The 12,836-nt window shown below is 41.4% G+C and overlaps 1 protein-coding gene across 1 annotated transcript; it reads right to left on the bottom strand.

Moving 5' to 3' along the window:
• Window positions 1-11,014: 11,014 nt before the first annotated feature.
• Window positions 11,015-11,750, bottom strand: LOC117864540 (flowering-promoting factor 1-like protein 4). Its single transcript, XM_072295034.1, has one exon. It carries the CDS (start codon window positions 11,715-11,717, stop codon window positions 11,379-11,381), a length of 339 nt encoding a protein of 112 aa, XP_072151135.1. The 5' UTR covers window positions 11,718-11,750; the 3' UTR covers window positions 11,015-11,378.
• Between the last annotated feature and the right edge of the window lie 1,086 nt (window positions 11,751-12,836).

Genomic DNA, 12,836 nt, shown 5'->3' with positions numbered 1-12,836 from the left:
TGCATCTTGGAGTCAACTGTTGCAGAGTGGGCGGACCATCCGCCCTTACAGGGGCAAACCGTCTGCCATTCCTCGTGCCAATACACATAGACGTGCCATGGACATGTCTAGGCTCTCAACCTCAAAATCTATGCCCATGGACCGTCCACTCTAAAAAGTTCAGACTGTCCGCAGTTCATTTCTATCATGAAAATAGAATCAACATGTTTGTGTCTGGCCTTAAAATCAATATCGATGGCGGATCATCCGCGGGTCCATTTTCAGCACAACCGAGGCTCGATAAAACGGCTATAACTTTTAGCTCTGATGTCCAAATTAGGTGATCTTGGACTTTATGGAAAGCTCATTAAGAGTACTACACATCCCAATGGAATGCTTGACCCAAAACACATTGGATAAAAGCATAATGTTAATGCAAGATGCACCACAAACCATTACCATCAACCATTTGCTAAGCAAGTTTTGCAAACTACCAGTTCCATGCCAAGGCTAGTATGCATATGCAAGATTGAGCTTTTAAACACCTAGTAAAGACTCAAGCATAATCAAGACCCTTCTTAATAGTAAAATATTCTATCTTATCAATCCAGTCTTTTCTCCACTAAACACCGAGACTGACAAAATGAAATGCACTACATATCATACCTTTGCCTTGCGCAATTCCACTTGGATCTAGCTTGATGCTCATATGCATATTATGTCCATCATTATCATTTCTTCATGGCACTTGATGTTCATCAACATATAGACTCCACCCATTTCATCCCATCAATACACTTGATGTCGTTCAACACATGATTTCCATTTTCTAACTCCTCACCACATCATTTGACTCTCATTGACACATGATGATCCTTCATTTTCATTTCTTCAAGGCACGTGATGTCCTTCACCATGTGAAGTATATCATTTGATTTCACTGATTATCTTCTTGCATTCTTCATATGATTGATATGGATCACTCATAGCTTCATATGGCCTCTGATGGTCCATCAGCCCCACGCCTTTACTTGCCCTTCACCATTGCCTTGGTCCTTCGACGCCAAGCTCCTTGCTTGCCCTTCACCCTTGCATGGTCCATCGTAGCTGAGTATTGCTTGCCCTTCACCATCTGGCCACATGAAATCACTTTGTATCCCACATGTTTAGTGTATTCACTTTCTCATTCACTTCATTCAACACCATATACTTGTTGATCACAAAATCATCATGCCCATGCTTTTGATCTCCATCAACTCATGATGTTCATATTTGTTCACACCTTCTCAACAAGTATCCATCGACACATAATGTCTTGTTGTCATCAATCACAACCTCAACTTGTTGCTCCTCAACCAATGCACTATCAACCCTTATCTTGATGCCGGAACTCAACCTAACATATCAACTCATGGAAATAGTTAGTCCTGCACATCCAGTTATCATTAATCACCAAAACTTATCATAGCACAATGCTTTGGGGCCTAGATCCTTCAGTAAGGAGAAGGCAAATGAGAGCAAGAAATAACCTCCTCAAGATAACCAACTCAAGATGGTGAAGAAGCTTGAGAAGGGTGCAACTGTGACTTGCTACTCATGCCATCAACAAGGCCACAAGTCCTATGAGTGCAAGAACAAGAATAAGGGGGAAGAAAAGGAAAATATCAAAGTCAACTCCAACACTAAGCCTTACTTGAAGGTTGATAAGAAGAAGAGCACACCCTACCTCCTAAAGAAGAAAGATGACAAGGTGGTGGCTCACTTGATCAACAAGCAAGGCAAGGGGTGGAACCAACCTATTTGGGTGTCCAAGGAAATCATCACTACCATGAAGGGCTCCAAAATGGTTTGGGTTCCAAAGGCGACTTGGAGTCTGCGGGACTCGGGAGGATTTTGGAGACTTTGCCATAAGAGAAGAGCATTTCATGCAAGTGCCAAGTTAATCAAGATTTGAAGCAAGTTGCAAATCATTGATGAATCCTATTCCCAAATCCTCCAAAGGTAACTAGGTAACTAGATGTAATTTCATGCATTTTCAAATAGCATCTAATTCCTATATTTATCTAGGATTGCATAAGCATATTTAAATTCCTTTGCATTTCCTAGTGTGCAATTTCATATGGTAGGTTTCTTGTGCTTCTCTCTAGCCAATGAGCAACCTACATGGTTTATTAGTTGTAGGAAAATGTCACTAGTACTTATTTCATATCTTAAGGGCCAAGTCCAAGACATAGGGTAACTTTCCAATGTCGTTATTGACTAGTGCATGTCTCTCACAAGTAATTCAAGCACTTGTATGCACATATTTCGGGGGAGCTATCTTATGGTTTGTGATTTTGAGACTAATATTGTTTATAAGCTTATCATGTGTGTAGTCTCATATTGAAAGAAATCAATCCCGGAGATATGCAAGCATCATCCTTCAAATGGAGCTTAAATATCACTTGGTGTCTTTGTTTACATCAATATCATGCATTTCATTTCATTTATAGCTATCTCCATGCATAATATAGATTAAAATCCTCATCTTATCTTTATTGACTAGTTGTGCATATGCTTTGACATCCATTGTATGTATGCACACACTTAGGGGGAGCTTAGTCTATGTTATGTGAGTTTCATGTTCATGATCTTTCTTGCCTTCCACATCCAGAAGATCATGATCTATGAAACTCTCCCTTGTGCTTTTAATGTCTTCCTTTTTCGGTGTTTGATTCCAAAGAGGGAGAATTTTAGCAACCAAAGCAAGTAGTACTTGAAGGGGGAGCCGCTCTTAAGGGGGGGGGGGGCATGCAAGAAAGCAAGAACCTCAAGTGTAGGGGAGATTCTACATTTCAAGCTTGGGGGAGATTGCAAGAATTTGGTCCAAGAAAGGGAGAAAAGTGGCATTGGAATTAATTGCATATAGTTTACTTCAATTTGATGTTAATTGCATATTTCAATTAGTACATGATTCTTGCTCTTGCATAACATCCAAGCAAGAAGCTGTGCTTAATTTCTATATTATCTCTTGCTTTGATTATGTTGTCATCAATCACTAAAAAGGGGGAGATGTAAGGGAAATGGCCCTAGGCCATAATCATTTTGGTGAATAATGACAACATGCTCATTAGGACTAATGTGTTTTTGAGATGTATCTTTATAGGTGTTTTATTGGTCCCAAAGATGAATTACAAAATCATCAAAATGAGAAGAAAAAGAAAGACTTAGAAGAATTCTGTGGTATCCAAATGATAGCAAAAAATCCAGATATATTGAAGCGAATCTTGCTAAAAATATGCCGGGATAAAGACACAAAAAGACTTGAAGCGAATCCTGCTAGAAATATGCACCAACACATTGCACCGATTCATACGGTCGAAACAGTAACCATCACCGATTCAGTCGGTGATCACAGGCTAAGCCAAGATCGGTGTGAGCACTGTTACCACCGACTCATTTAGTGGGAATAGTGATCATCACCGATTCAATCGGTGACCACATGACAGTGGCATGGTAAAGGTAGGCGTGTGCAGTGTTACCACCAACTCATTTGGTGGGAACAGTGACCATCACCGAATAAGTCGATGATCGACGGCTTGGCTCAGCATCGGCTCAAAATCGGCTCTCGAAGGTTTGGAGTATAATTTGGGCCTCACCGATTCATATGGTGGGTACAAAGACTAGGGCAGTGGATGAGTTAGTGATACGCAGAAAGTTACAACGGCTATGCAACGGCTAATTCTGGGAGTTGGGGCTATATATACCCTATTGCCTGGCCATTTGAGGGGTGTTAGAGGTTTGAGAAGCTATAGGCTTGATTCTCACATACACACAAGTGCTTTGGCCACCAAAGTGCTAAAGAGAAGATTAAGGCAATTAGCATAAGGTTTAGGTCTTGATTAGTGCTTGTTTTGGCCTATTAGCGCATTACTTTAGGGATTAGACTAGAGTTAGGCGAGATTTGCACACCTACTTTGTATCGGTGATTGCGTGCACAAAGAGATGTAAATTCAGAGTTTGTAAGTCTTGCGAGACCCTCCAACTGCTCTTGTGGAGTGGACGCTAGTGCTTGTGATAGGGAGGAGAGGCCCTAGGCATTTTTGCCAAAGCTCTACTAAGTGAAGAGCGGCAAGGAGCATCCAGGAGAGGCTAGGTGGAGACCCACTTGCCCGCGGGAAAACCCGTCGGCTATCTTACAGAGTTATTTGATTGGGAAGTTTATGCCATTGCGCGGGCATTCCCTGTGAGAGGGGCTCCAACAATAAGGACTAGTCGAAAATGTTGCTTTCCGATACCTCGGTAAAAATCGTCGTGTCGCCATGTTGGGAGTTTGCCTTCTTTATCTCATTTACCTTCCATAATTTTTTATTGCATTTACATTTCCGCATTTACCTTTTCTAGAATCGCCATGTGGAGTTTATAGGATTGGAACCTAGGATGCAAAAATCTTTTGCGGTAGAGATAGTAACACATAGAAAAACCTAGTGCACATCTAGATAGAAATTGAAATAGATTTTTATTTGTGGTTTGGAGTCTTAAATTTTAGAACAGCCAATTCACCCCCTCTTAGGGTGTCATGGTCCTTCACTTGTTATCTTCTAGCAAGGGCTATATGCATGTTTTATTTTCATTGCCGTATTCGGCGCGAAAAAAAGAAGCATTAGCAGTGTCCTCGTCCTCTAGCATGATGCAGGCTGGCAGGGCAATGGAGTGACAACACCAACCGTCTCTCGTTAGGGACCCATCTGTATTTGCACGTTTGAATAGATTTTCTACTTTTAACTTTTCACATGATTCCTTCTCGTAAGAGATTTTTGCCATGCATAATACTACGCCAAGTATACGAAGCTGATCTAGGATATAGCTCGCATGCCAAAAGTTAAAGAAAGGAAAACAGCGACATTTGAGGACTCTAGCACAAAGAATCTGGTTCCACTAGAAGGCACCACCCCTATCTTCCTAACATGGTTTGGTTGAAAAGTTGAAGATATCTAAATCCCAAACAGCCGAGGAATTTCTGCAAAGAAAGCCAATCTCAAGAACGCCAATGCATCTTTTTTCTTTCCTCCCCCAACACACACATTCCCCAAGGTAAGGATCAGCAATGGACTTCCTCATCTTTTCACAAGTTGTACCCGGAATTTGGAAGCAGGTCATCACATAAAGGTCGGAATCCATCGAACCATAGCCTTAAGAAGAATCTCCTTTCCTACCTCTAGATAATAATTCATTAATCCAGCTGTTGATCCGTTTCTGCACTCTCTCCCCTAGGAATTTAAAAGTCTTAGTGGGAGTATAACCCACGTACATCTATTGGAATTTCAAGGTAGGTGTACTTAGGAGCATCATTCTGAATTTTTAGGCAATGAGCTAGGGCCAGAGAAAATTGGAGGCTTTGAGAAGCTCACTTTCTGTCTCTTGAGCAATCGCAATATAATTATTGCTGAGTTGATTTTAACTTTTTAAGGCGTCTGCACTTTGAGATATCTTTCTGGCAGAAAAAAAAAGCTCTCATCAGCAAAAACAAGTATGATCACTTCTGTGGTCCCTTTTGTACGATGTGTCTATGCTAGTGGACACAAAACAAGTATTATATGAAACAACTCCATTTGCAGCTATTATATGGTTTCAAATAGCTGGATTTGGTATCTAAACAATATCTCCACTGTACTACGTCTTTGCCCTCATTAATTATTGTGTCAAGGCAGCAAAAAATCCTACACGGCACATAATTAATGTGAATGATACTACCCACTGGGTTTATGAAGTTTGAATGTTGCAATATGGTATTCTCCTATGATTTAAATGTAAGGCTGGGTGATTACTGACATAGAGGAGACATTATCTTTAATAACATGAGTATTGCTCTTTTGTTTTCAAATTTTAACACTGTTTTCAAATTTGCCCATGTTCGTTCATAAGCCACTATATAGTAAGCAAGTGATACTATATATATGTATGATACAATTATTGCAGATATGCAATTGCACAATAAGATACATCCTGAGATTTCGGGTAAGACCAGCGTTGTGCCTAAATGGAAGAAAAAGAAAATAAAGTCAGGGTTGTCATCACTACCACATCTTTGCAGAAATGGTATATCATTTCCTTGCATCTTGTATAAAGTTTGTGCATGTTTGTGGAGCCCATTAATAGCAGATTTTCTCTCCGAGACTCTTGCACTGCGAGGACTGACCATCTGTGAGGGCAGGGTCCGTAGTCATCCAGAGGATGGCGATCCGTGGTCCTGCCCACGACACCGACGGCCAGGGCCACCATTGACACGGTTTAGTTACCATGGCATGCACGTGCGAGTTCTCGTGGCCCCAGTCAGCGGTTACTTTGCAATAATGGTCGATTTTACCTCGGCCCGTCCGGTGGACGGCGGCGGGGCGCTCGTCACGTCGCCGGGGACAGGATCGGCCGGCCGGCCCCCACCACTGCCCGCGCAGGGCCCTGTAGCACCACGCACGCGGTCGCCGTCGCGGGGGCGCCGTCGCCTGCGCGTGCACGCGCGTGGCGGGGGGCGCCTCCCGTGGCCCCTCCGCGGGGCCCTTCACGTGCGGCCGGCCGCCGCGCGGGTGGGTGGGCGTGCGCACGGGACGGCCGGAAAAGTTGATTTCCATTCTAGGCATCGATTGGCCGGGCGGGGGCACGTCGAGTCCGACGGCGACGCGAGTGCGCGGCGACGGCGACGACGGGATCGCCCGCGCGTGCGGAGGAGGACGTCCAAGTGCCGCTCTGCTGCCAGCTGGCGGCTCCAATCCCCTCGTCGTCTCCGTCGTCGTCCGCGTTCGGCCGCAGCCACTAGCTGGGAAAGGTTTACGCTGGACGGTAACGGTTTTATTCGTTTCTCTGGTTTGTCAGCAAGGCAGAAAAACCCACCAGTAGGCTGATAGAGGTATCTCTCTCTATTATTCTCATCAAATTAAGTAATCACACAACTTTTGGAGGTTGGATCCAATCTAGAATTATATTTATATACGCTGTATGTATTTGTCGGCATCTACTGCAGCAGCTTCTGTTTGCAGGTAAGTGCTAGAATAGTTCTGCTGTTTAACACTTAACAATTTCGCTATTCGTCTCCAAAAGGCTATGAAGAACATGTTAAAGCTGGCAATCTAGTAAGCAACAGGGGTGCCACTTGGACACAACCTTGTAAGCAAACCGACCAACAAAAGCGATATGAATATCGTGACAACTAAAAAGTGATAGGTCTATATGGCATATATTCGAGGTAGCGCCACTAGTAAGCAATATAACAGTTGATATGAAAGGGAGTGGAGAACATGATTGAAACAAATACAAATGAAGTTTCATAAGTTACATCGGCGTAGGTATAGTCGTATAGATGGGTTGACCTGAATAAAAGTGAGGTATAATATTCTAATCTCATTTAATTTGGATCTGCTTTGAATTGATTAGCTTATTTATTGACTGGTCAAGAAGATCTATTCACACCCATGCAAAGCATGTAGTTGGCCCAACTGGGATTTTGGGGCGGGGGCGGGGTGGGGGGGAATACCATTGAAATTAAAGTCAACATAAAGAGAAGCATTTTTTACATTGAGGAACTGAGGAATCTTTTATGGTACAGTTTTTGTGGATGGTCCTATTGTAGTTGCACGTGAATAGTCGTATTATTAAGAATCAGAAAAAGAGAACTATTTTCACGTGAACAACAAAATGTGCATCGCTACATCACTATGACTATCCATCATATCAGTTCAGCATCGACCTGAACATTGGTCACTCACTATTCTTGCACTCACTATGTATTACATGAATCGTAGCATGTCTACAGTAGTAATTCCTCCATTTTGCGTGCATATATAAGAATTATTTTAAAGCTTAATTCTTAGATATTAGTCTGTATCTATGTATATATGTTCATAGTTTATTTATATATTTTATACTTCCACGCTATATTGGTATCAATCTTTAGTTCCAAATATTTCCTGACATTTTTAGTATATTTATATAACTACACACAATAACTGTGGATAATGATTTTGTTGGCCCCTTGAGAGAGAAATAATAAAAACACTAAAATTACTGGCTACTCAGAGAAAATCGTCACGAAAGAAATCATTTCTTGTAGTGATTATCTTAGTCTAGCATTGTTTACTAACATAGTAATATAATCTTTGCTATCTAACTGCAAGTTTATTTAATTCAAATCAAGAACTTAAAGTGTGTCAGATCATAACAGAATACATTTATTTTATCTAGTTTATCAGAGTAATAAATCCCAGTAGCTAATGTTTCAAGATAGGAAAATTCAGGACGAACATGTGTTCGCTGTTCCACTGGTGCTGGATTTCCTCTTATATTTCTTTTGTGTTAAGGACTATTGGTGCACTTCAATGTTTGCTAGGGTACGTTGCTGCAGGCACATCCTCTTCTTCCCGTATAGTTACAATAATCATTGTTCTGAGATGTCTTGGTTGTCATGTTATGGAGACCAACCAGCTATGTTCCTACCTCGCTATATATAGATGTTTATATATGTGCGATCATGCATGCATTCAACGGCATGGATGCAGGAGAGGAAGGTAGGTGCATGCACCATTTTGTTTGCCAATATCAAGACGAATTCCTATTGCGAATATCCGTATTTTGTTCAAGTGTCCTAGATGAAACATAATACGGCTCAGCTGCCACATGTGCCAAAATGTAGGGGTGTGCTCGACAGACTACCTAGCTAGTGGTAGTAGAAGGTCTGTTAAGAGTAGTATCACAATATGCAAGGTGCTGGGAGCCAATGAATTCCTAGAAATGTTTTTAATGATAGCCTTGTGGCTGGGAAATAAGTAAGACCATTTGGTACTATCAGGTGTGGACAATATCCTGCACTCAATCACATGGCTATATCTTGTAATATTGCAGAGCCCAAGACAGCAGGTACATGCATGAACAAGTGACACGCAACTGGTAGGAGAGGAAGAGTTCGAATTGCCATCCTCCCTCTCAGCTACGGGTACGTCGTGCATCTTAGGGACAAAGGTTGTTACAAGTTACATATGTCTGTCTTGAGCCATACTTTCCTCTAAGTGGAACAATCTTAGCGCACCTTTGGTTGGCTACCGACATTGTGGCAAAGCACCCATTTGTTTAGTAATGAGAAAAATTACAACTTCCTCTAAGATTTTTGTATTCCAAGCTATGCAAGCTTCCTATTATCCACATTGTTCAGAAACTACAAATAAAAATACTTTTTTCACAATGGTGAAAAGATATTATAGATGCTCCCTAAATTAATTTATATGCATGTTCCTGAAGCCTTACTTCAAATTGTTTCATCAATGGAAAATTATGTATGCACCACACCTACTGTAAAATTCGTACATAATCTAGACCCGGCCCTGAAAGCGCACAGCTAACTAACTTAGGCATTGTAGCCCGTTCTATTCTAAAAGTCCTTTAGTCTTTTGATTAGAGTAGAGGTTGCAAGAAAGCAGAGTGCACCCATTATATGTAGTGTAGGTAACTATATATCAAAGGGAATGGCACCAAATTCCATCACTAAGACTCTTTATCAACTTCTATCCGCACTCATGGTTTCACCAACATTTTGCACAATATGATTCCTTGGAATAAAGTTTGTTTCCTTTAATAATTAGTTAATTCTTAGGATTTTCAAGGGAATTTCTTTGTAAATATCATGTGAATGTTCGAGATCATTGGTACACCCATTTTATGCTCAAAATGTAGCAGCTTTATTTATTGCACAACATGTGTATTTGTGTATAATTTATATTCCTCAACACACATGCTCTTTTCAAAAAATATATGATTTTTTTTGGAAGCATACAGTATCATTGAATGCTATTCCTTATGTACTTCAGTTTTTACTCATTTATATTCATCGTAAATGGATCATACGCATAATCTCAATGAAGTTTATAACTGAATCTCTGAGTGAAAAACATAGATGAAATCTGATGCGGTGAGCAACACATATTGATTTACATGAATGTGTCTATCTTCCATATGTTTATGGATTTCCAACCTTGTACTAGCTGGGAGAGAAAGTACATCCAGATTAAAAATGAAAACCACGTCTGAATAGAATGATCATATTAAACCTGTTATTATTGACCCCTTTCAATTGTTATAGTTACTAGTTAAAGTTGAAACAGCAATATAATGTAACTAAGATCTGTTGGCACAGCGATGGATTATACGTTTTGTTAGTGGGAAGAAAAAGTAGTATAACAGCAAAAGAATGATATAGCAAAACAATGTACATATACATATATATATATATATATATGTATGTATGTATGTATATATTTCTGTAACAAGCTCTACATATATGTAAACAACACTGCAAACTTAAGCAAAATTGATAGCGAGAAGCCATGAAGCCAATATAAAACTATTTTATGAATCATTGTTCTTGTTTCCTACATATTTTCTAACAATGACACCTAGCAATATATATGTTCAACTTTGACAGTTCGGTGGCTTTTTATAGCTTCTTCTTGAACATGCAAATAACCGTCATTTTCGAGGAATTATAGATTAATGTTTACCATGCAATGACACGTACGGTTTAAATATACACGAACATATTATGAGAATTTAAATATCATGTTCTTCCAACAACCTGGCAGAGAATTCTTATATATTGATGTCACTATCATACAAAGTTGTTGGTAGCAAAAGTATGGATGTGTGAAATTGTTCTATTACTAGATGCAAACCTATCCAGCACTGGAGGGTAGTTGTCATCCGTGTCCTAGTCGACTTCTCAATATATATAAATCTAAGGTTTTACATATCATATAATCTATTCGGGTATTCACTTGTACTTATTTTACCCCGTCCCTATATTGGTAATTATTTTCGTAAACAATAAACTAAAATATTCGAAAATCAAAATTAATTGAATAAGAGGACATATGATATTGAAACAAAAACAATGAAGGGATAAAAAAATTGAAGCACCGTCCATAGTAAAATTCAGCTTGTGCGTTTCACACTCATAACCCATATATAATGCACAAACAATTGATCCAGAAAAAATCGGATATCTGGCAACCTTGAATGGAAAAGAAGAAGCTTTATTTCACAAGCCAAACATTACCATACAAATCGATCAATACATGTACATCAATCCTTTGTGAAAGACACGCCCTCAATATAAGCATACCGCAGAGCGTGTTCTTTATATGTTTAATTGGCGCCAAACAATCGTAGGAGTAGTCCATGCAAAGCAGCCACGCGAGCAGGGCGCCGCCATATCACACGTACTCTTCTACCTCACTCGATCTCACAATTCCAACATACAATACGTCAATACATGTGTTCGTACGCTGATACGGCGGCGGCACTCAGACCGGCGGTCAGCAGCACCGGTCCGATCGACGACAAGGACCAAGGCAGCGGCGTATGCGTCGACGGCGACACGGTCAGGCTGGTGCGGCGTCGCGGACCTCGAAGACGTTGCGGGTCTTGACGACGACGTCGTACATGTGGACGAGCTTGAGGCGGGCGAAGTCGCGGGGCACGGTGATGAGGTGCACGGTGGAGCGCTTGTGGAACTGGAGCAGGCAGGGGTCGTAGAGGTAGCGCTCCCAGCCGAGCTCTCGGAGCCGCCGCTCCAGCACGTCGTAGGAGGTCACCACCTCGCCGCTGGGCACGTGCACCAGCACCTTGTTCGGCCGCGACCCGCCGGCGCCGGCGCCGCTGGGAGGGTCGCTGTCCGCGCGCCGCACGATCCCGTCCTCGAACACCCAAACGCCCGACATGGTTTCTTTCTCGCTACAGGAGCTAGCTAGATATTTGATTATTGGGTGTGTGCCGGGAGCAGGAGATGGGGCTCGGCTTTTATACAGCTCTGGGAGAGGGGAGGGGGATGCTGACGTGAGCGGAGGGAGGTGGGCCCGCTGCTTGCCCACCTGTTAAATCGGCTAAGGTGGGGCCCGCCGGCTCGCCATTCCCTCCTTGGAAGTAGCTGGTGTGGGCCCGGCCGAGAATCACGGCGCTTCCGATCGTGGAAGCTATCATCGGAAGCTTCCGACCGAAGGCTACCTCTGCGCCGTACGATCCAGGAACAACAGCAGCGATCAAAAGATTCCTTGTGCCTCTCCTTAAAGCACGGGATGATCTCATCTCTGCCGTTCGTTGTGTGATCCGAACCTGTCTGACTAATCTTCTTGCTTTCTTCTTAGGTCCCGTTTGGGTCCAAGGAATTGAAATCTATTTAATGGAGTAGGCTAATTTATATTGGAATGTGGCATTCCACAACTTTCCAAAGTTTAGATATAAGCCTATCTTAAATTCATGGGGTGGGAGATGGAAATTGATTCTATAGATTATGGTTATTAGAATGGAATTCAATTCTTATAGCACGCTCTTAGACTCGCTTCTCTATAGTAGAAGTGCAGCATACAAGTATCTCTCCCATATCACCAACTATAATATACAACTATATTCCACATACAATTATATTAGCTTAATTAATTTGTGTCTAAATTATGATTATTAGGATGGAATTCAATTCCAATGATTCAAACGGGGCCTTAGGGTAAAAGAGAAAAAATGCTAAATAATTCGTTCCCAGATGCTCGCTCCTACTTCAAGTCAAGTCCGAGGAAACAGAAAAGCACTGTATACTCAACAAAAGCAGAATGAGCCAAGTTTTATTTTTACAATTTTGCTTTGTGACGAAACTGTGAGAAGATATCATGAATTAATCTAGATCTTAATTTTTATACACCTCCTAAATACTTGCCGTCTAAAATTGGGCCGAAAGGACATACAATTAATAACATGAATAAACGTGGCTACGAGAGACCTAACTTTTAACGATGGGGACTGCACTAGCTGGAAGTGGCGCAACATGGATCTACATTTGAATTTCATAT

Source organism: Setaria viridis, chromosome 7 (genome assembly GCF_005286985.2).
Source record: "Setaria viridis chromosome 7, Setaria_viridis_v4.0, whole genome shotgun sequence".
Taxonomy (NCBI): domain Eukaryota; kingdom Viridiplantae; phylum Streptophyta; class Magnoliopsida; order Poales; family Poaceae; genus Setaria; species Setaria viridis.
The sequence above is the reverse complement of the archived record's forward strand: the minus strand, read 5'-3'. Positions and strand labels throughout refer to the sequence as shown.